The sequence below is a fragment of the Ostrea edulis genome, chromosome 3, assembly GCF_947568905.1.
Source record: "Ostrea edulis chromosome 3, xbOstEdul1.1, whole genome shotgun sequence".
NCBI classification, from domain to species: domain Eukaryota; kingdom Metazoa; phylum Mollusca; class Bivalvia; order Ostreida; family Ostreidae; genus Ostrea; species Ostrea edulis.
This window is the reverse complement of record NC_079166.1, coordinates 15,679,908-15,705,148: the sequence shown is the minus strand read 5'-3', so window position 1 is coordinate 15,705,148 and position 25,241 is coordinate 15,679,908. Positions and strand designations below refer to the sequence as shown.

General features: G+C 35.0%; 2 protein-coding genes and 1 long non-coding RNA gene across 11 annotated transcripts in view; 1 reads left to right on the top strand and 2 right to left on the bottom strand.

Moving 5' to 3' along the window:
- The window catches only part of LOC125674798 (glucose dehydrogenase [FAD, quinone]-like), a 17,066-nt gene extending 8,899 nt beyond the window's left edge, over nucleotides 1-8,167 (bottom strand). Inside the window, exons 1-6 of one of the 2 annotated variants that reach the window (XM_048912088.2) lie at nucleotides 8,005-8,167; nucleotides 6,321-6,477; nucleotides 5,856-6,064; nucleotides 5,557-5,746; nucleotides 5,021-5,152; nucleotides 1,858-1,979 (exon numbers count right to left, since the gene is read on the bottom strand). In XM_048912088.2, coding sequence (XP_048768045.2) covers nucleotides 1,858-1,979; nucleotides 5,021-5,152; nucleotides 5,557-5,746; nucleotides 5,856-6,064; nucleotides 6,321-6,462 — 795 coding nt within the window. In that variant the 5' untranslated portion in view covers nucleotides 6,463-6,477; nucleotides 8,005-8,167. The remainder of the gene's footprint in view (nucleotides 1-1,857; nucleotides 1,980-5,020; nucleotides 5,153-5,556; nucleotides 5,747-5,855; nucleotides 6,065-6,320; nucleotides 6,478-8,004) is intronic. The other variant, XM_048912089.2, reaches the window with a different exon arrangement.
- LOC125674813 (uncharacterized) lies at nucleotides 7,423-12,006 on the top strand. Its single transcript, XR_007370268.2, has 3 exons — nucleotides 7,423-7,797; nucleotides 11,375-11,566; nucleotides 11,888-12,006. It is a non-coding gene; the product is annotated as an uncharacterized LOC125674813 (long non-coding RNA).
- On the bottom strand, nucleotides 10,654-25,241 carry LOC125674799 (glucose dehydrogenase [FAD, quinone]-like). Of its 8 annotated transcripts, none has more exons than XM_048912090.2 (13): nucleotides 25,021-25,241; nucleotides 24,839-24,910; nucleotides 22,047-22,204; nucleotides 20,043-20,251; nucleotides 19,488-19,677; nucleotides 18,602-18,733; nucleotides 17,672-17,793; nucleotides 17,197-17,364; nucleotides 14,308-14,458; nucleotides 12,653-12,801; nucleotides 11,881-12,073; nucleotides 11,273-11,504; nucleotides 10,654-11,186 (listed from the first exon to the last, which is right to left on the bottom strand). In XM_048912090.2, exons 3-13 carry the CDS (start codon nucleotides 22,165-22,167, stop codon nucleotides 11,018-11,020), a joined length of 1,836 nt encoding a protein of 611 aa, XP_048768047.1. In that variant the 5' UTR covers nucleotides 22,168-22,204; nucleotides 24,839-24,910; nucleotides 25,021-25,241; the 3' UTR covers nucleotides 10,654-11,017. The 8 variants fall into 8 exon arrangements, with proteins under 8 accessions (XP_048768047.1, XP_048768049.1, XP_048768048.1 ...); XM_048912092.2 differs by having other exon boundaries at nucleotides 24,869-24,910; nucleotides 25,021-25,237; XM_048912091.2 differs by having other exon boundaries at nucleotides 25,198-25,234.

Here is a 25,241-nt window from a genome sequence, read left to right as displayed (position 1 = left end):
GTACGTTACATCTTGTACTAGGCTATGCTGTTGAGTGCATTGTGATGTCACAGTGATAAGGCTTTCAAAGGTTAGCATACAAGAACATCGCCAAGGCATGATTGGTGGTTGATTGATTGTATATTGTTGAACGTTTCTTTCGAATTTTTTTATTCATATGGGGACGTAACTAAGACGGGTAAAGGGGTCTAAAAGTAGTAAATGTAGTACGGTCATTGAGCAGCGAGTTCGTTAGCATTCCACACCTTCTGTGACATGGGACACCCATTTTAATGTCATCCCCGAGGACCCGTGACATTCACACCTGGTGCCGAGTATTTGACGATGGGACTGTCACTACATGTACCTGTTATAACGACTGAGGATTGTCGCTTCTTCCGCCTGTGGGGTGAACGCTCTAACCTCCCGACCACCACGGCGGCCACATGATTGTTGGGATATTTGTGTTATTTTAATAAAGAAATCCGGTTTTCCGCCAATATAACTTGTATTATTCATTGGAATACGCAACTTCCGAGATATCAGCCCTTCTGTGATAGAGGTAGTTCAGTGTTCTGTTGAACGCTTTGGTGGGTACAAGACGTACACATATACTATAGACTAGCTATGTGAATACGGATAACAGTAAAGAAAGTGTAAATTTTGTTTATAGCAGCCGTTGGTATACATTAAAATGACCATATGAAGAATATATTTGATTGAATTCGGTAATTAAATTAAATATGGAATGATTTTTTTATTTCCTCTTCTGCACGAGTGATATTTTAATCAAAGAAAAATGGTGATTATCGATTTTTGTTTGAGCTATTTTATTATTAAATACTAACAAACTTACTAATATTGTGTATCCCTGCAGTTTTGGTTGTTGCATGGTGTCTGATAATCGCATTTAGGCAATATATGAAGGCAGCGATAAGCATTTGTACCCACCGCATGTGGACGATAGTATGTTTTGCATCTCAATGTGCGTAAGAGTTCCACAAATGGAAAAAACTATCGGGCAACTAGGAAATTGCGTATTCTGGTATAATGATTAGCATCGAAGGTACAGTCTGAAGTAAAAGGCAATTGATAACATTTATTTACAATTAACGATTGAAAGAAAATTGTTACAATAGCAAAATATTAACTTACGGTAGTTGAACAATAAATCCAAATACACAAAAATCGTAGTTCCCAGTACTGTATAATAAGAGCCGTTCCTAGCAAACACGGCCCTTAAATACATTAGTGCTAAAGTGTAAACTATAGAGAACATCCCTCAAACTATTAGAGCAATCTTGATTGTTGTTGAAATTTTGCATTCAATCAAAGATGACAACCAACCTGTGATTGGTAATCATGACTTGTTTTCTTTACAAGCATGCAAAAAATGACGTTACGTTTTTTCATTATGACGTTTTTTGAAAAAAAAACATTGTTGGATAAGACAAGGGCCTTTTTTGCTAGGAACGGCTATTGAAATTCAAATGAATCGAAAGTGTCTAACCAGAGCTTTTTATCATAAGAATTTCAGTGTATTTATAACGGGAATCAATTTTCTAGTACAATTTTTGAAAGACAATGATGCAACCATTACGTAATTTTTCTACTAAAAATAACACGGAGTCTAGAACAATCCCAGTCACAGATGTCAATTACAAGCAAGTATCACTTTTTAGAACAATCTAGCTCAAATAGCAATACACAATAATATACATGGGGTAGAGCAAGAATTTTTTTTAAAGTAATACAAGGTGTAACTGACGGTATTTTTTAACTATCCAATTATGCAACGTATAACACTTACTACTGCCCTGTCTATCTTTAATCAGTTAATAAGATTTGTATTTTCTAAATTAAGTCCACTTTTCATACCTTTGTAACATGAGAATTCATGGAAACGTGAAGGTTCTTTCGTCCCATGGCGGGTCTTAGAAAAGCTTTAACAGTACTACAGCGCTCTCCATTATTTACCGTTTCCTGAGTTGGACAATAACCTAAAATCAAGTAATTGTATCTCTTAAAGATTAGAAATACGATGACTGATAAACGAATGGGACAAAAATGGAAATAGAAGATTGTAAAGGGGAATGGAGACAGAAAGATGAAAGACGGAGATAACGAACTGTGATACAACTCCTCTAAGCAATATAAAATAGAGATCTGGGCAAACATTAACCCTTTCATATACCAGAGGTGGAATCAGGGGCCTAGGAGGAATAAGCATTCCCTATGGACAGGTCACCCCCCCTCCCATGAGCACGATATCTTGATCGGGCAAACAGAGTTATCCAGAGGCAAAATAAAGATCTATATAATTCAACAGAGAGAAGTACTGAGGGGAGGGAAGACGGGAAGAATCCCTACACATTGTATATTTGTATAATTAATATGTTTTTTCGGACATTTACAATAACATACACACATGATATCACACACAAAAACACACACATGCAAACAATCTTCCATAGAAAGGCACTTCTTCGTAACTATAGTCTCGTGGAGATCCAGTTAGAATAGATCCTCAATACCCCTTGCTTGTCGTAAGAGGCGACTGAATGGGGAGGTCCTTCGGATGAGACCGTAAAAACCGAGGTCCTGTGTCACAGCAGGTGTGGCACGATAAAGCTCCCTTCCTACTCAAAGGCCGTAAGCGCCGAGCATAAGCCTAAATTCTGCAGCCCTTCACCGGCAATGGTGATGTCTCCCTATGAGTGAAATATTCTGAAGAGGGACGTTAAACAATATTCAATCAATCAATCAATCAATCGTAACTATAACTCTAATATGCAAGGTGAAGATAATGAACAGTGATCAATCTCATAACTCCTATAAGCAATACAAAATAGATAGTTGGGCAAACACGGACCCCTGGACACACCAGAGGTGGGATCTGGTGCCTAGGAGGAGTAAGCATCCCCTGTTGACCGGTCACACCCGCCGTGAGCCACATATATGTAAAACTTATACGGTACCAATTTTGATGCACCAGATGCGCATTTCGACAAATAATGTCTCTTCAGTGATGCTCAACCGAAATGTTTGAAATCCGAAATAACAATGAAGTGTTAGAGCTATTATAGGGAAAAACAGTGTGCCAAAAATAGTATTTGACATCTAATCATAATTTAAAGATGTTGAAAATATATATATCGACAAATTGATACTAAAAGTAATAATAACAAATGGTTTTTCATCGTATCGTATATTGTTCAATTAGTAAGTATTTTGGCTTTACATTTAAACACACCTTAACACTATATTTCCATAATACTTAGATAAATTCACTGCCCAGGGAAACTCGTGCCTAATACCTTGTGATATGGAATGATATATAAGCATAAAAGAAAATATTCTATACAACTTCCTACTGTATGACCAAGTAAGACAATTTTCCTGATATTTTATAATAATTTTCAGTTTGCATTGAACCATTGCTCAAAATCCTTCCAAAGTAATTTTACATATACACAGTCATATAATATGTGAATTATTATTGTGTCTGCTTCACAATTACACAAAATGTACATATATTATAGTCTGAAATTTTAATTTTTGTGAAGAAAGGAGTTGGTAGCAATATAATTCATCAGTATTTGGTATTGATTGATTGATTGATGTTTTCCGCCACACTCAACAATCTTTCAGTTATCTGGTGGCGCTCAGATTTTGCTGGTGGAAGAGAGAACCCAGTCACAATGTACCTGGGAAGAGACCACCGACCTTCCGAAAGTAAACTGGGAAACTTTCTCACTTACCGGCGCGAGAGGTATTCGAACCCGCGCCGACAGAGGTGGGAGGCCGTGTGATGATGAGCGCAATGCTCTAACCACTCGGTCACGGAGGCCCTACATTTGGTATTGAAAGTGAATTACAGTGTATATTTGTTTCCTTTGTGCATAATGATTCATTTAAAAAGTTCCCAATATTTCCTTGAAATGGGTTCATCTAGCAATGTTTCCCACTTATCCTTTTAGAGGTTGGGGCTATAAACGCCTTCACTTTCAAACTTGATGTAAAGATTTGAGAATACATGTTGACAACAGTATTTGTAAAATACTTATTTGAAAATGATCATTATTTTATAAATTCTACCTTCTTTCAATGATATTTGACTGGGTGGAGGTTATTTTTGATATCACATGAAAATATAGTTAAAAAAATTATTAGTACCAAGCACTCCTTGCATTTCATTAAACATCTAATGTTTCCATTTTTAGACATCAGGTCCTTGAAGTTTAAACATCAACCTACCTATTACATTAGAAAATTTTGCAGTGTTAAAAGATTGGCATTTGTGAAAGATTGGTTGATAATAACCTTTTCTAATGCTTTAATAACTAAAGATCATACTCTTGAAGTTTGTCTTTGGATAACAAAAAACAATATTCTTCAGATGAAAAATGTCATGTAACAAATGCTGCCAGGCACCTTCATTTTTGGTCATTTACCTTTTAACAGATTTTAATGTGATATATGAAACGAAAGAAGGTATGTGATCCGTAATTAACCCACCATCATCATAACTACCAATGAGTGTATTTCTTTCTTTTTACCTTTGCTGTCTTATATTCCCAAATAGATTTGAAAAATATATTATTCATTTTCTCTTTGGAAGGTCAGACAAGGCATAAAATACGTGTACCAGCTTAGGATGTGGTAACGTTTTAATGCTGGGTGTTAAGTTTCTTTAATGCTGGGTGTTAAGTCTCCTTAATGCTAGGTGTTAAGTCTTTTCTTGCCCATGATCCTAATAACGTTTCAATGAAAGTAATAGTATGCTATCTTATCTTCAAGGTCTTTGGTAAAATTCCTTCCAAGAAGTTTAAAACTGTTTTACCGCAGCATATTTGCAAACACACTACACAATTTAAAGAGAACTGTTGTATGCACTGCATTGCATACGTATAACACTGATCAATAAATCTGTAAGTGGAAATAAAAGTCTAAATGTAATAATGGAGTCATTTATTTTGGAATGTCAGTGAAAAAATAAAAAGGGCATATATATAATTGTATTTGAAAATTGCATACGCACCTATTTGTGATTTGCCGTTACAATCCGTAACAGGGTATCCAAGTTCCTCCATTGATCGGGCATATACATTCTTACTGAGGGGCGTGGCAGTCCCGTCACTGACGGACAAATAACCTCCAGTTCCATGATAGGCTATCAATAAGTAACACTTTTGTGAAATACAAAAAAAGGACATATTCTTACTCTCAACTAAGTTATCATTCACATTGAATACACAGTTTCGACAAATGAGTATTCGTTACATTATAAAATGGACAGGCACGAATTTGCTTTGAAAGCGTTCAGAATATCGGATACATTTATTGTCTAGCATTTCAACAAGCTTGTATGAGTTCTAAATGCTATGTGACAGCAAACGTCCTCTGAATTCGTACAGTTCGACAAGTAACCGATGTTTGAATTCAAGGTCGGTAATAAATAACGGATATCCGGTTGGCGAACTGTAATTTCCATTGAAAAGAAATAATTCTCTCAGTACTATATTATGATATGTATGAGTTCTCTCTTCCTATCTCATTTCTCTCTCTTGTATGTACCTGAGTTTTGAAGCTCTGGAATCTGCACATCCTCTGATTTAATGAAATATGGGAGAACGTCTCTATAGCTCCATCCTGTACACCCCTCTCTTGCCCAACCATCGTAGTCATGGCGACTGCCGCGGACATATAACATATTGTTCAAACTACTCGTTCCACCAAGGACTCTCCCTCGTGGCCAGGCTGATCTCTAAATTAAAAAAAAAGTGTTTGATGATCTAATACACAACTACTGTACATTTTAGTAAAGCTCTCATTTTAAGTTGTCATCCTGTATCATTATTCTAGGTAGTAGGTACCCTTTCATGCATTGCAAAACATGCTTTCTTTTGAGGTTCGGTTCGGAACTTCCAGTCTTCATTGGATAGCTGAATGTTTGCGCTGGCAATTGGAACAGTGATGTCGAAATTTTCCTCTTCGGAACCTCCAGCTTCTATTATAAGTACCGATGAATATGGATTTTCCGAAAGTCTGTTTGCAAGGACACACCCCGCCGAACCAGCACCCACTAATGAACAGGAAAAAATCTAATAAAATGAATGTGTCTGGGCAGTTCATGCATTGCTTAACTTAACTGATAGTCAGAATATGTTTGTCTACATACCTCTCATCTATAACCTCTTCAGAATGAATTAGATATCATTTTATTTCTCAATTTTACCGTTTGTTAACTTCGGTTGTTTATAAATTCGTAAGTAATTTCGGTTTCATTGTTTTGATGAAATGGAGAGTGGCTACACAATCACCCGCTCTATTTTACTCACATATGATGTAATCGTAGGAAGAGTTGAGCATGACAGGGTCTACCGTGTTCTGTCTAAACTTCGTGAAATACACAACCGCTACAGCAAGGATTAAAACAACTATGGCTACCTTAACTCCCATTTTCGTCTTGAACAGGAACATGTAGATCCGCTGCTTCTAACGAAAACATAGATTGATTAGAAATATTTTGCATGTATTAGATATTTCTACAAATTATTTCAGAACTGTCCCTTCACTGAAATATGAAAATTCTTTCACTTTGAATCTGCTTGTGACAATTACATGTATAGAGTTTACATATTGATTCATACTTGCCGTCGTATCTACCGACGATATTATATCAACGTCACTATTATCTCACGGGAGATTCTTATATGTAATGCATTTTTGAAGTCTTTGGTATTTCACTTCTTTTTCAGAATGTTTCACTTAAATGGACAAATATTCGCCTACGTCATGACGTATCTCTTTACGGTATTTATGTCATTCATTTGCTTACTGAAGTATAGTACACTATGACGTCATATAACACGTGATTGTGGCCATTTGGTAATATTTTAGCACATAGCAACGGAAGGGGATTTGCCCTTCTTTTTTGACAATGTACTTTTCCCGTTATTTTGACATGCACAGTTCGAGTTATTAGCTGGTTCCACTTTACTATATTATTGTAGGAGTGATGAATGAAACGTACGATGGAACCAATGGATAAATCAACTCGTGTAGTAAATTATCACCGCTCCCCACATGCATTAGAATTTAGAGGTATCTGTAGATTATCAATTTCATTTTTCCTGTAAATTTTGCCTGTCAAGAATTTTTAGACAATTGTTAAACTGCCTCTATCTGAAAAATAATGCGAATTGTCTGATATTTTCAAAAGAAGATATAGTGGAAAAACAATTATCCTACGACAGTTTGTACTAAACCACCTCTTTGAGCGGGAGGCACAAAACATGACGTCACGATTGGTAGAAAGGAGAACTGATCAATCACGACTATTATTCAAAAACAGGATAACCATAGCGATATATAATTAAAAATAATGTATCTATATATAAACAAGTTTGGGAAACCCAACATAGAAGGAACACCTAATGAACAGGCTTTTATTTTTCATGAATTGAATTTACAATGTATTTGCTTGTCATCTAGGAATCGTACATTTGATGTAACTATTATTAGTTTTTCTGCAGGATCTGGACTTATAAACATCTGAGAGACGAATGAAGAAGGTTTAAGTATAGAGCTAAGGAGACATTGTTTTAGTATACATGTAGATTTAGTATAGATATAGTATAATTATGTTAACCACGTCACTGAATACTGTAATCATGATTAGTCAGTTCTGGTCAACTGTAGTTCCTATCTACCAATGGCGACGTAAAATCTTTTTCAAAGAGGATCTATAAGGAGGCACTATAGTGAAGACTGCTCCCATCCAGAGTACACAAGCATATTAGTTACCCATTAAAGGTTCGTATACAACACAACCTGTATTCCAGTAGCATTTTTATCTATTGACATGATTGTTTTTGCACTTTAAACATGTTGTTTTCTGCAATCTCGGTCATACTAACAACCTAATTAATAAATAACATGTATTTAGTTCCAGGGTTAAAAATAAATATGATTCAAAATAGTTGAAACAAAAGTTCACAAGCAGATTTCAGTTATATTTACCGCAGATCGAGATCGAGTTTGCAATCCGTGGCGAATCTCTTGACAAAACAGTTGAGTGAGAGACAGCTGGTATGCCTCTGCTTTTCTTAACCTGGAAAACGAGCTCGTAATGTAAACATACCTTTAAAAAAGAGAGCAGTTCACCTACTTAGCATAAACCCCAACTGTGCCTTGCTTGGTTTTTATCTATGGAATCACAGTTGTGTAACATTATTCAACACCCTAACATTGTTGAATTGATCATTTAAAATATTTATAAATAAATGATTATGTAGGGGTGGATCTAATAATCTTTCAAAGAAAAACTATTTTCAAATTAAGATGGGCTTTACTCACCAAAAATTATGCATATAGATGTATGATAATTTTTTTTTTTAGATTTTATCTATAGTGACTGAACAAATTCCAGCGGTCCAGACGGAGCTCCTCACACCCGTGACCCCCGACCCCCCCCCCCCACACACACAACACACACACACACACACACACACACAATGTGATGTTTGTGTCGATGGGCTTTACTCACCAAAAATTATGCATATAGATGTATGATAAAAAAAAATTAGATTTTATCTATAGTGACTGAACAAATTCCAGCGGTCCAGACGGAGCTCCTCACACCCGTGACCCCCCCCCCCCCCCCCACACACACACACACACAATGTGGTGTTTGTGTCGTTGGTCATTTTAGTGCTTTGTATAATTTTTTTGTATTTGACCTTGTATCCATGTTGTAGATCCGACACTTTTAAGTATCGGGTGTTGTTGGAACTGAGTGCTTTTATATCTATTTATCTATCTATATAACTATCTATATACATGTACTTCTTAATTTTGTCAGAACACTATAGCTTCAAGGGAGCTTACCCCTCATCTCTAGCCCCTACCATGGCTTCAGCCTGGGCCTGGGTACACTGGTGATTTCACGACATCACCCAGGTCATTTTATTGCGCCCCCTTGGTTCTTAAGTTAAAATTAAAGGGGTGTAGTGATAAACATATATATGCGTATTTCATTTTCATTTTACACATCTACACTAGACATGATCAGTACGGGAATGTCTGATGATGATTCGATTTCCTAGGCTGCTTATGTTTTTCTATCTATCTATCTTTCTTTCTATCTATCTATCTATGCCACGTCTGTACTCTACCTGAAGTATGCCTCCCACCAAATCTGTCATCAATTTTTAACGTGTATTGGTCACCCTTCCAAGTGCTGATCACGCTCGCCGTTGCTTAACTTGCGTGGTCAAGAGAGAGAGAGACTCAACCACATCACTAGAAAAGCTAGCTCCATTGCTAGACAAAATTAGTTCCCTCTATACTGTACGCTACACATGTTTTACTGTCTTTAGCCACCGTTTGTAAATCTTTTCTATTTGTCCTGACGACACTATTTCACCGATAATGAACTTTCAATTCTTGTTACTCAGTATGCATGTATATGAGAGATATCGAAATTGATAGTTTTAAGTATGCATATGAACGGAAAACAAGTACATATGCTATCAAAGCGCGTCATTCAATTTTTTCTACAACGCTGACGACCATAATCTTCCCCAATAATGACATTAAAACTACACTTAATTGTTTTTTTATCGATACCAATACATGTTGTCTTGTTCTATAGTGTACACATTTACCATACAGATATATAAGTGAAAACGCAATGACATTTGATCACATTTTTTTATCTGCAGAAAAGTCCACAGTTTTTTGGGTACATGCGATTCAGTGAAAAATTACAGCTGGCTTCGAGAAAGCGTCAAAGATATCAGGCCCTAAAAGATGAAAAGAAATCATTCTTTTTTTCTTTTTCTATTTTACTTTAGACCGGACCACACTGATGGTGTATATTTTGTACATTTGTCATCCCTTCAGGAAGAATTGTGAAGTCATATTTTATTGAAGATATCGTAGTTGCTGTAGTTAGCAAATCAGTTAGTAGAAACTTTTGAATGTATCACATAAAATAGTTTTACATCCAGAAAACACTACGTACCCTTTTGTATTTCATGAATTGAATATATCACATAGATTAATAAATGGAATAAATTGAACCCGAAACAAACGCAGTAGAAAGTGACAACTGCTATTTTGATCCATTTTTCATGTTAATACGCCGGCTTTATCTCAAAGGTTTATACAACTCAAAGGCTAATATCAACAATAATTTCAACTCCTTATTTTAAAAGTACATATTGCATTGATTTTGAAATATTTTTAAGAATACATTTACATCAGTTCCACAGAAAGGCAAACATTAATTCCGCAGAAACGTATGTCTTGTACAGTTTGAAAACGTATGTCATAACAGACTGCACTCTTACGCAACCTGTAATGACTTTTATTCCTGTACTTTTAGCAACATTTTATTTTTGTTCACATATTTGTCTTAAAACGACAAGTATTTTAGATCAGGGGAATTTGACACTTGTCATTTTCAATGTTTCAGCAAACGTCACATATTCTGGTCAAATCATGGTTTGACACCGTACCAAGTATTGCCCATAGATTTACATATCATTGACCCATAAACTCTAAACTCTACAACAGAGTTCATAAGAAAAATACATTGATTACAAATATGATGTGTGCAACTTTACTGGTATATATAAACTCATACTGGAAGTTTATATCGATTCCTCACATTTACAAATTAAGAATTTTTTTATTTTCTTGGATAAACAAATATAGATAATCTAATCAGTTTGTCATGTACATGTGACAAAGTAAAGGAAGAATTCTGGTACAAAAAAAACTATATATCTTTTAAAAAGCAGTTGGTAAGTGCATGCATATCATTTCAATACAAATACATGGACACCTTTTTTGTAAGGCAGTGCTAAAAAAGTTTTTTTCCTCCGCGGCGTAACAGTCCCCCTCCGCTATATATTCTCATAACTCATTTTGTTAACATTGGATTGCGCGATGCATAATTAACTATTTGGACTTCTTTGGTTACATTCATTCATTCATTATTATAATAACAATTGACCAGCATCATAGTTTATAACAATTGTCCAATTCTTTCTCGAATAGATTTCACACTATCTATATTTCTTATCATATCTGCTGCTTTTTCTGCAATCATTATGGTTGGGGCGTTCGTATTTCCGGAAGGCACATCGCGCATGACGGAAGCATCGACAACTCGAAGGTTTTCAATCCCTTTCACTCTGTACCAAAAAAATAAGATGTTTTCAAAACATGGATATTCAGAACAATACACAATAATTTATCTTTTAAAAGTTTACAGACAAACCTGAGTTCAGGATCAACCACTGCCGTTGGATCATCTTTGGTTCCCATTCGACAAGTGGAGGTCGAGTGATACGCTGTTAACGTGTAATATTTTATTCTACAGATCCAGTATTCGTCTGAATCTTCTGTGAAATTGTCACAAAAAGGAGCGTATGCCTCCAGAGGATCCTGTGGCGAGGCACCAATTGACTGAAAAGCCTTAGTGTCACTGAGCTTTAAAACTTTACGTACTCCTACAAAATAGGTATGGTGCAAGAGTTTTATTCAAATCGACGCATCTCTGCTAATGAATAAGGTAGGAAGTTCAATTATTGGCAATGGCGGTATCAAATTGAAACAAAAATGTCAACGTGAGGCATAATTAGTCAAAATTGATTTTGCAACACTTACAAATTTGATCAATAGTACACATGTGGTTATGTCTATGCTTATGTTGTGTTTACAAATTGTTTGTACATGCATGTTTCACGCGATACTCAAAATGAATAACAGTTTTCAGGCTTAATTTTGATTGATTATGAGTTCCAAATACATTTGTTAATTCATCGATATTCCATTACATACACTATCGTAAAATCAAATCAAGGAAAACCCTTTGAATTTACAAACCCTTTAGGAGTATTTTTGCATCGTCGGGATGGTCGAGGTAATTTGGATCTATGAGTGGCGGATCAAATGGATCACGACTCCGGAGACGTATTGTCCCTTTACTCTTAGGGTGGAGCAGGATCGGATATGCCAGAAACTTCCCTATCTTTCTATCTTCATGTCTTTGTAACTCCCTTGCTTTGCCTTCTGTTAGCTTCAAAATGAAATATATTGAGGACAATAGATACAAATACAGATATGATTGATGTAGATATCTAGAATACATTGTGTTGCATTTCGAATTTGTTTTATTTTTTTTTCAAATGGAAAGCAAAGAATATTGAATAAATGTCATGACGAATTCTTGTACCAACACACTCACCCATCTCTCTATTCACATGTATCTACATGTATTTATATATCTACATATAATCTGCATAAAAATGTTATATTGAATCAAAAAAATTTTCATTCTAACAATGATGTTTCAAAACTTTTTGAATTACAATATGTTTTTCAACATCATATATTTTATTGAATTCTGTCAGGACTGTAAATAACTCCAGCTATATTAATCTGCGGCAACGTACATGGAATTCTAAATATTTTATTTAAATCCACATGAAACATTATATCCAGCAAATTAAAACTTGTGCATCCATATTCAAGTTTCTATACATAGAATTGTCGTATTTCTAATTTATCAAATATATAATGTCAATGTACATCAATCTCATATATCACAAAAGCCGCCACCAATCAAATTTCATGTTTCATGTCAAAAATACTATACCTTATGATCAAGATTAAAAGTTTTTATATATGTATCAACAAATTTCGCTGGAAACATAGCACTGAAGAAATTAAACTGAAGATGAGGCGGAAGATTTTCGTCATCCGTGATAAATGACGTGCCCTCCAGGTGAGTCTTGCTCATAATACCTGAAATAGCATGTGTGTACATGTATATATTCTATAGTCATATTGATAATACCTAAACTGACATGTACATACTGTAGTAATACCTAAAATGATATATATATACTATAGTAATACCTAAAATGACTTGTACATGTTGGAGTAATACCTACAATAACATGTATATATCATAGTAATGCCTAAAATAGCATGTACATATGTTGTAGTAATACCTAAATGACAAGTATATATCATAGTAATGCCTAAAATAGCATGTATATATGTTGTAGTAATACCTAAAATGACAAATATATATCATAGTAATGCCTAAAATAGCATGTACATGTTGTACTAATACTAGGGCTGGGACGATTCAGGGTTAGCTCGATTCGGTTCGGTTTCGATTCAGAACAGCACGGTTCGGTTATTTTCGATTCGGTTCATGTTAGGTCCAATTTATCTAATGACACCACAAAAATTAACAATTTTAATGAGTAGCATATTTGATTTGATTTAATTCAAGTTATATAACTATATGTTGTCATTTGTAAACATCATATCTATTCATAATGGCATTTTATAACTTTGATAGAAAAAAGAAAACGCTGACAGTCTATCAAAATTTGTTATATTAATGTGCTGCATAAGTTTTGGATTATTAAACAAATCTATAGTGAATCTAAAATGTATATGATATTGTTTTCATTGATATGCAAAAATTCAACAATTCTATCAATTGAGAGTCTTTGAACACCTCTCCTTTGTTGATTTACTTCTCTCATGTTAACTGTCAAATCTGTGTCATTACCTACGATGTTGATTTCACTCCACCACTGACAGAAATGCTATATGTCATGTAAAGATAAACAGCAATGATCTTACGGACCATATTCTGTTGGTATATGAGTGGTGAAAATGCTAACTCTTAACACAGTAGGGATTTAAATCTCCGTTGCATAAAAAACCACATGTTTTCACATCACTCGGACGCCATATTTGTTGTTTTGGTGTAAGTAAAATCTAAACCGAACCGAACCGAAATCCGGAATTTGTAATCGGTGCATCGAATCGAATGGTATGAATCGCGGTGCACCGAAATTTTCGGTGCACCGCACAGCCCTAACTAATACCTAGAATGATATGTAGATGCTGTAAACACGGACATGGATTTACATTTCTCTCAAGTCTGTAATCATACACTGAGAATTACTGAAGTCGATCAAATTCATTTGATTTTGATATTATCATATTTCTGAGCTAAATCTATCCATAGCGCATTGTCATCTCAGATACTATTCCATATTCAATAAGTTTGTATTGTAGGCTCTGAAGGTTGACAAAATATAACACAGATAGATATCCTGTTCCAAGTTGATAGTGTCCAGTGATCACGTGATACATTTAATCCCAGTGAATTCAAACTAAAGAGGAGAAACGAATGAAAGAGAAACATGTCATTCAAATAAACATAAAACGTTTCATTTCTGGACCCTACTTATATGAAATAAAGACGAGTTAGAATGAAATTACCTGACTTAAATGCCAAATACTGGAATATGCTGATAGGTGACATAAGCTTTTCTATAGTAGTCACACTTGTTGTGTTGTCATGGAAATCTAAAATCGTCATGATATGGTCCTGTAAATTTTGTCCGACCGGAAGATCAACAATCACTGGGATCTAGATAAAAGGCGACGATAAGGAACAGTGATCAATGTAAAACTTATACGGTACCAATTTTGATGCACTAGATACGCATTTCGACAAATGATGTCTCTTCAGTGATGCTCAACCGAATTTTGTGAAATCCGAAATAACAACATACTTGTTAGAGCTATTTTAGGGGAAAACAGAGTGCCAAAAAGTGGAGCCAAATTCGTCGAAGATAAAAGCCATGCGTGGAGGAGATCATACTTTTTGAAATGAATTTCTATATTCTATCACAACAATTAAATCTCATAACAATCGAATACAATTAAATAAATATGAAGATATTCAGTCAATTTTAGGGGCAAGCAAAGGGTATTGTCAGGATTAGACTGATACAAATTGGCTTCGTTCTAACACATTGTTATGGAGCGTGCACTGTTGCAACACAAAGCAGAGCTTTCAGAAAAATCAATGTATGAATTATATTATATCAATCTATTATTTTGTGCATATTAAAAATGAGAAAAACAGCGATCAATCTCATAAATCGTAACTTTATAAAATACGGAATCTAGAACGGTGCAAACACGGACCCCTTGGAATACCAGAGGTGGGGTTAGTTTAAACACCAGATGTAGGATCAGATGAAGAGGAGTAAGTATACAGTTTGATTAAGTAAATCGAGTAAGCCCTAGTCAAAATCAGTATGTAAAGAACGGTGAAGCAATGATACACGAAATTCAACGTAATGATATGTTCTATTTACAAATAAGAACAAATAGAATATATGAATATGTACTATGGAAGCGAATCACACAACATCGTTTGGTAGATTTAATATGCGTCCAGTATACATTACACGCATATTTACACATAACACCAGCAACACAATATATATCTGCTTTCAACCTGTGCGCATGAATTGAAATGGATTTGTGTAATGACGTCAGACGTCTTCTTTACATCCTCTAAATATATTCATTTGAAAATGATCTAACTTTATTGTCAATTAACTTTTGAATCGTTTTCATGCAAGATAATTTCTATGAAACAAGTTCAAGGGATTTAAATATTTTATTTCGATCTAGTGAACATGATGTTTTTTTCTTGTCTAGTCTCGTAATCAATCAGATATTTTCTTTCTCAGTTTACGGTAAGGTAGGTTAATTGCACTTATAATGTTTCTAACTAAAACAAATAAATGTAAATTGCGCTGTAAGTCTGTTTTATGCATAAAATAAACACTAATCTATAAAGACCGAAAAAATATTAACATCCTTCTCCTATCGTTTACTTTTTGAATGATCAGTGTGAAAGCAAACTGATGATGTCATAATTTCGTATCGAGTAACGACGACATATGTGCAGAACCCGTTGAAACTGTCATGAAAGTATCAACAAAATATGGACTACAGGATATATATGGCATGCATGGGATATGTATGTATGAAACACTAAGAATCTATCGATATTATGCAGGTATGTTGATTTCATTCATTGAAAACTCTTGTTCCACAAAAAGATTCTGTTTAGTATTTAGGCCCCCTTTTCCTATGTATTACAGTGAAATGAACTCCAGAATTATCGAAAAATTAATTAACAAAAACCCAAAAGCAAATATAAACTTTGAATCTTCAGTCTGTTTTGTTAGCTGCATTTTATCGGCTGCTCAACTGATGTTTGAGGCAGTTAAAAGAGCATTAACGAGATGGAAAGTGTTCCATTGTGACGTAAAAACATCACATCATACGTTAACATCTCCTCTTCGTATTTGATGAAAAAAGAGAAGAAAAGCCCAACGAACAGTTTCAGGTCAATACTCATAATTCCTATAAAGTATATAAAAAAGACTAGGACAATCACGGCCCCCTGGATACATCAGAAAAGGGATAAACATCAAACAAAAAGCATTTATATATATTAATACTTCAGTAACTTGATGCAAAGAATCGGATCATGTCCAGTTGACAGGTGTGGTCTATGAGATCAAACCATATACGAAGCGTTCAGTTTGATCTGGTGATATGTGCCTGTCAACCCGATGTGATCCGAATCTTCGAATGGCTACAGTTGTAATAATAAATTTATCATATACATGTATAATCCTTATCTATTTTTAGATTGATTGATTTATTAGATATTGTTTAACGTCCCTCTCAAGAACCTTTCACTCATATGCAGACCTCATCATTGCCGGTGAAGGGCTGAAAACAATTAGGCCTATGTTCGGCGCTTACGGCCTCTGAGCAGGGAAGGTTTTTGATCGTATAACACCTGCTGTGACACGGGACCTCGGTTTTTACGGTTTCACCCAAAGGACCGCCCCATTTAGTCGCCTCTTACGACAAGCAAGGGATACTGAGGACCTATTCTAACTCAGAATCCCCAATTTTAAATGCAAAGGAATATGATTATGAATGCATTCCTAATTAGTATTAGTGTTTGTTTATGACATGGTCTATCATTTTCCACAAAAAAACCCGTGTTGATTCATAAGTTTCAGGGAGACATGATCTGAAATTAAATCACCACAATGTGTTTATTCGGAAGGATGGATATCGCTCTGTTTAATAGTATCAAAACACGGATTATTGATGGGTATATATACAATAAACTGCATTGCAATGAAAACACGTCGTCGGTAAATTTCAGTTTGTGACCATCAAATCAGTGCTAACGCTCGAAAATAACAAATGAGAAGATAGTTATTCTCTAACTGGTAAAACTGTATTATCAATACCAAATATGATAACTTTGGTTTGTCATACCCCCTTGGATTTCAGATGCTCCTGCGGTCCTATTCCAGACAGCATCAGGATCTGGGGTGAGCTGACAGCTCCCGCGGACACAATCACTTCTTTGTTTGCCATTATCACGTGCTTCCTGTTGTTTCTCACGAACGATACACCTATGGCTTTCTTGTCTTTGATGATGATCTTTAAAAAGACTGTTAGTTCAGTTTTAAAGTGCCTGTGTTGAATTACGCAGAGATAGGTCATATTCATGAATTTTAGTCGATGAGATGAATACGATAGAATCTGGTTCTTATTATTTTGAATAATCTCTCTCTCTGTCTGTCTCTGTCTGTCTGTCTGTCTCTCTCTCTCTCTCTCTCTCTCTCTCTCTCTCTCTCTCTCTCTCTCTCTCTCTCTAAAGTTGAATGTCAGTATAAGAAATGCATATATAAGAAATAAAGTATCAATTTCACTGTTTAAATTGAATTCAATATCCCTTAAAAGTTGCCTTTGTAACATGTGAATTCGTGGAGACGTGAAGGTTCTTGCGTCCCATAGCGGGTCTTAGGAAGGCTTTAACAGTACTACAGCGCTCTCCATTCTTTACCGTTTCCTGGGTTGGACAATAACCTACATAATCGAGGAAACAATAACCTAGGATTAAGAAAATAATATTTCACATTAGCTACGGACAATCGAATTGAAATCCTTAAGAGACAAAATTCTCAGACAGACAGATAGACATAAAATAGAGAAAAATTGTAACAGAAATTTGCACAAATATTTGAATGATATATATATGTGACCCCCGAAAGTTACACAAATGATTAAGAGCAACTAGTTATCAGCCGCTGTTGGTCGTAATCTGCCTGGGATTCAGATCCCGTACAGTGCATTGGTTGTATGACGTCAAATACGAGTAGCGTCGTTAGGTCATATGAGTGCCCCAGAGGGCTTATTGCTATTAATATAGGTTTTTTGTAATTTGTGGATTGTAGCCGTCCTAAACACTCTCAGAATCGTTTCTTTGTCGGAGTATACGACACATGCGTCCGAGGCTGTCACGCATTATATATGAAACTCTCATTGTAGGTATGCTCTCAAGCAATAATCCGCTATTTATTTTGCTAAATTTTTCACCAAAACATGGAGATTTCATTGCTATACTGTTAGGTGTTAAAATTACCGTCAGTTACAGTTTGTATTGTTTTAAATAAATCTAACTTTTTCACACATTTTTGAGTCTCATAGTGGAGTATTTTGGAAATTACATTATGGTAAAAGAAGGTTGTTATTGAATGATGATTTTCAGCTACCTAACGTTAATGAAAATCAATGTGATCGTCCTGTGTAAAAGCAAGTAGTTTGCAAATACATGTCCAGCATACCCAGAAATATGTTTGGAATTATCAAACCTTTGTGTATAAATCAAACTTACCTATTTGCGATTTGCCATTACAATCTGTGGTAGGGTGACCGAGTTCCTCCATTGCCCGGGCATACACTTTCTTACTGAGAGGAGTGGCAGTCCCGTCACTGATTGACAAATAGCCCCCTATTCCATGATAGTCTATGAAGATGATTGAATGATTTTTTTTCTTCAAAATATTGGAAATGAAGCAGAATATTTTGTGATATATGATGTCGTATGTATCCATATTTTCTCATAATCTACTGTAACTATACAATAAGACAAATCACCGGAACCATTACGGTATCCACTTCTTGAAATTGGAGACGTGTCAGTCACTGTTACCTTTAAAACATATGCACATTTTTTTTTTACTTTCTCGTTCATTTTTATAATGAGTCATTATTAATTTAAACATCCAACTAAGTAGCACCGAATCTCAACGGAAGTCAACTGATTCAAAACTTTATTTCATAAATAAATCTATTGTTTTCAAACATGTGCTAATATGTTGACGGTGCTACCATCAGAGCCAACGAGAAACTCTATATGTACACAGTGTATATGTGCGGAACTAAAATTCTTTCCTCCAGAAAGTGGACTCTGCCTCATGAATTTTTAGAGCTCCAATTGAAACTACAGACTAACATGACCGGGGGAATGGTATATACATATACCTTCGTTGCACTATTGTTTAACCGGCACATGCAAGGTGAAGATAACGAACAGTGATCAATCTCATAACTCCTACAAGCAATATAAAATAGATAGTTGGGCAAACACGGACCCCTGGACACACCAGAGGTGGGATCAGGTGCCTAGGAGGAGTAAGCATCCCTTGTTGACCGGTCACACCCGCCGTGAGCCCCATATTATCTCTGAAAATCGAAAACCCTAGACAATGCAAATTTACCTGACTTTTGAAGCTCTGGAATCTGCATATCTTCTGATTTAATGAAATATGGGAGAACGTCTCTATAGCTCCATCCTGTACACCCCTCTCTTGCCCAACCATCGTAGTCATGACGACTGCCGCGGATATATTGCATGTAGTTAAGGTTACTAGTTCCTCCAAGAACTCTTCCTCGTGGCCAGTAGGATCTCTAAATATAATAATGTATATCTATATCCATCTACATGTATTTATCTCTGCATTTATTTGTTTTCTATTTTATGAATTATACAATGAAAGGCGAGGATAACGAACAATGTTGGGCAAACACGGCTCCTTGGATATACCAGAGGTGAAACCAGGGGCCTAGGAGGAGTAAACATCTATCAATTATCCAATAAATAATAAATTTTGATGCATAGAATAAGATAATAATCAGGTAAAAATTATATCATTCACATACATGTTCTAATATTTTGGCTTTCATTCCAATGAACTCTTTGCTTGTCATGTTTTTTTTTTTTGTAATTTGGATCGCTATTTTGCATCTTTACATCAATGATTTAGTTAAGATACCCTTTCATGCATTGCCAAGCATGCTTTCTTTTGAGGTTCGGTTCGGAACTTCCAGTCCTCATTGGATAGCTGAGTACTTCCCGCAAGGAATGGGGTACTGATGTTAAAATTTCCATCTTCGGAACCCCCAGCTTCTATAATTAGTACCGTTGATTCTGGATTTTCTGAAAGTCTGTTCGCAAGGACACAGCCAGCCGAACCTGCACCCACTAGGCAACAAGAAATAATGAATTCGAAGGAGGAATAATCACTGTGATTTGTCGGGAGTGAATTGAATGCACATACGGATTTCAGGTGTTGTCCATCTTAAAACATTACCGGCGTGTGAGTATGAGTATTTCATTCAATTGCCTGTTTACCTACCTCTATTATTGAGAATAATGCTTTTTTTCATGGCTTTCAAGATGGAATTCATGAGTTTTGTCTATTCACAATATTTACTTTCATCCATATCTCGATTCGTAGTTAGATATTTTATTGAACATAGATGTTTAAGGCAAACTGATAGCTCAACTTTGTGACAAACAGGGGTAATTCACCTTTCAATCGTCAACTCCCTATATTCATGTAGCAAAATTCCATTATCACCTTCCTATGATGTTTATTTATCTCAACGGATTCGATACATAAGAGCATGTTCTATGTATGATCAGTTTTTTAATCGAGGCAGACTACTGAGAAACAAATCGATGTTACAGGGGTTTCAACAGCTTAAAGTCTGTAGATCTTCCAACGATCTAGTTTGCCATACAACCTGACGGTCAAATGTTGTCTGACGTGTTTCATACATATTTTTAGCCATTCTTGTTACACTGATTTTGACTACAGATGACTCCGTCTACCTGATCAAAATATGGGGTTCACGGTCAGTGTAACTGGTTGAGAGGGGCGATTGCTCTTCCTAGTCACTTGATCCTACCTCTTGTATATCTGAGGGTACGTGTTTGCCCAACTCTTAATTTTGTATTCCTCACAGGAATTATGGGATTGATCATTGTTCATTATCTTCACATTTTCATGTACTCCAAATAGAATACATCACAGGGGCTTCCACACCAGCTTCTTATTTTGAATATTGTACTGAACACAAACGTCAAAAAGCAAACTATCAACTCAGCTTTATGAAAAACGGGGATACGATATCTTTCCCGTTGCTAACCTTCCATATTTATGCATCAATATTCTATTATCACTTGCATTTGATGTTCATGTCTCTCAACTAATTATATACATAACAGCATGTTCTGAGTATGATCTAAACCGAGGTAAGCTACTGATAAAAAAATTATGTCACGAAATCTTATCAGTCTCGTTTAAAGTCAACATTTCGAAAATTCTATGGTTATCATGCTCTTGTTTGCAAATACAGCGTGTCATTAGATTGATTTCTAACTGACGTGTTTCCTACCAATTGTTAAGTCGTTGTTTGATATTGATTTTGTCTTGGGATTCCTCCGTTCACCTGATCAAGATATAGAGCTTACGTACGTTGTGATCAGCCAAATGGGGGATGTTTAGTTCTCCTAGGATTTATTTTTCAGAAGTCAGTGTTTGCAGGACTTTCAATTATATATTCTTTGTAGGAAATATGGAATTGATCAGTCTTTCTTATCTTCACCTTTTCGTTAGGAACAGGTAGTTCTGCCAAACGATATGCTATAAAAATTCATCAATGGTTTTACAGGCTTTTTCATTTGCTATTACGCAGTGCATAGTTATTTTAGTAGTTTGAACTGGAGTTTCATTTCTAGAACTTGCTAAATTGAATCTCACATGGACTCCCCTGTAATATTTCATGAAATCAATATATTTCGCATATATACGACAGCCAATAACGTATATAACATGTACACGAGTGAAAATCCTCGAATGGGATATAAAGCAATGTGTATACAATATGCAGACAGAAAGCCGTGTGATGGAACATTGTTTCTGCCTCTTTTAAATTTCTAATGACCCTGATAATAAAAATATCTACATAATCGCATTGTATCCATTACTTACATATGACGTAATCGTAGGAGGAGTTGAGTATGACAGGGTCTACCGTGTTGTGTTTATACTTCGTGAAATACACCACCGCTACAGCAAGGACTAAAACGACTATGGTTACCTTAAATCCCATTTTCTTGAAATAAAAAGTTTTGATCCGTTGCTTCAATCTGAAGTAAATAAAAAAACTGTTAATTGTTTGAGAAATATTACAGATATTTTTAGAAAATACTTAAGAAAATTAGCTCTTGAGCTTTTGAGTACAATTACGCAGGATGCTACAACTATGACTTTACTGGTTCAATATTGATATCATTGGTATAAACATATTACACATCTATTACTAAACCCCATACCTAGTTGAAAAAAAGTGTGTCAATTCACAATCTGAAAGGGTTTGGCGTGGACTATATTTTGTGGCGGAAAGATTGATTAATCAAAAAGTTCTAAATGTGTATGATATTACAGTTTCTGTTTCATGCAATGTATCTTCTATTTTATACTCATGTACGTGTATTTCAGTTTTATAATTTATGATCCAAGTAGTTGAGACTTGTAACTAGTTGTAATTTATTAATTTGGTTGATATATTTTTTTCAAACATATATAATATACAAATTATAATAAAAAAAATCTTATCTCTAATTTCCACTTTTTTTAGTTCCCTTTTGAATTTTGATAAAATACCTTAACGATATGTGAAATTTTAGAAATTGACAAAAAAGCGATTTTTAAAACAGCAGCTTTTTATACGGAATGAATGTTGATAAACTCAGATGGAATCAAAATTAATTGCGCTTTACAAATGAAAGCAATCATATATGCATATATAATTAATTGATTAGCAACTAGGTCACTGGGTTTATTGTTTGTTTTTGTTTCCTCTCAGCACAATGAGTTTTTGACATTCTTTGTAGGTTTGATTTCAAATTAAAGTAATTCCACCCTCCTGTGATGTCATCAGATTTTGCAAAATCAATGATTTATTCAGATTTATACATGATAGGAACATAAATTTTGTTGGAGTCTTTTCCTATAGGTATTGTAAAAAATCTTGTTAAAAATAAAATATTTCAAAAGTCTAAGTTATAGATGAATAATCAATGATACGTTTCAAAATATTGAATCCAAGGACAATAACTCTGTTTCTATTGGTTTCTTTGTCAAGTCTATTATGCGATGATTTCCTTTATTTTTTACACACATTTTGTATATTTTTGTGAAGATACAGTTTCATGAAATTGTTATGAATGCTACTATATCGTCATAACTAGTTTTTATGAGATTTTGATAACGCTGTTTAAGGAAAATTGTAATTTTCTGACAGTGATATATGATTCTGATTATGTACGTCTCACATCTTAAAAAGTGTGATGACCTATGTATTTTATTTGATAATTTGTTAGTTTTAACTCTAATGAATGGAAATAAATACACTTTCTAAACTTGTATCAGATAAAACTCCAAGTATGGAGTTACCTTAAAACATGAATCATTTCAATAAAACTTCATTTATTTAATCAGGTATGGCGTCGCAGAGTGGACACCCCCTTTTAAATATCGTATCACTTTTATATACATATTTAGATGCATCAATACAAAACAAATGCCAGTTACTGAGTACTAATTGCACATTTTATCAAAAAAAAAAAAAAAACCAGTTGCATAGTAGAATCGTAATTGAGATTGCTACATTATTAATTATTATATCATTTCTTTTTAAAGTCAACAATGTGAAAGTGTGTGTTAATGTGAAATATTGTCATCAGACTTTGAAAATAGTTACGGGGTGCACTCAACTACATTTTTCAAATGCTGGTAATATCTATTCCATAATTAAACTGGATAGATTCATGAGCGAGTTTCACCCGAGAAATTGTCTGATCCGTGGTGAACGTTACTTAACCAAGTGTATTCCTCAAAATGTCAGCATTGTCCGCGGACCTTAAGGCAGTTACACACGGGTTATATCTAATTTATGTGAGTCTTTTAATCTATGTTAATGCACACTTAAAATATCACATCACAGGTGATAGCATTAAAATGACGTTGGATCGATGTAAAATGAAAATCAATGTCTGTGATTAAAGATCGAGGGAGTTATGCTTAATTTTGTTTTCTAAAACGGTCAATAAATTCTCGGAAAGCTACAAACTGGTTTTTAAAAAAAAAAACCCAGTGAACTTCTTTGCTTAATGAAAACCGGAGAAAACGTGACGAATATTATTCTACCGGAATAAGTGATAAGCAGTGATAAGCACTGATATTGTGGGGTCGCCATCATTAAGATCTATGCTGGATATATCTCCTCATAAAAGAAAGAGACCATGCTGTATGAGGGTTCTGACATTGATGATCATCATACTTAAATGTGTATTTTATTCAAACTATCACAGAATGGACCTCAGAGTGGCAGTTGATGTGTCTACGATAATCACCACATGCAGTCCTCCTTTGTCAGTGTCACTTATGGCTTGTACGTAAAGTTGAGATAAAAACAAAATCAGAACTATATTATGGAACAAAATTGCAAATCTATTACGAAGGGGTATCCGCGGAGATTTTAACCTGAATGGCCAACCTCTTATTTGCTAATAATTGTTAATAAAGACTTGGTGAAAAAGGGGGAATAGCCGTTGTTTTCTTATTGAAGCCTAATTTTGTCTTGACTCTCTCACTTTCTCACACACACACACGCACGCACGCACACACACAGACACACACGCACGCATGCATTCACGCTCGCGCACATGCACTTCCTCCACCACACAAAGATATATATAATGTGCGAAAGTGCTGCATACATTTTTATGGAATTCCTGTATTTTTCTTACGTTTGGTCTGCTGTACGTCGGATCTATACTGCTACTGTATTCCTTAACAGTTATAAAATACACACAATTCAATACAAAGATATGAAAGATGAAACAAAATCATATACTCGTTTCAGCTTTAACTACTTATTTAGATGAGAAAACATATTTACCAGTTGATAATCCCAATCAATACGTTCATCATTCAATTATCTGTAATGCCAAATCACTTCACACACATGCCTATTATGCAACAAAGTCGAGTGACAAACTAGCATGCCTTTTTACAGTCCGTAACCTGAACAATGAGATCATATTGCAGACTAACTTTAAAAAAGTGCACGGCTCACCTATATAGCGTAAACCCGAATTTTGTCTCGCTTCACATACACAC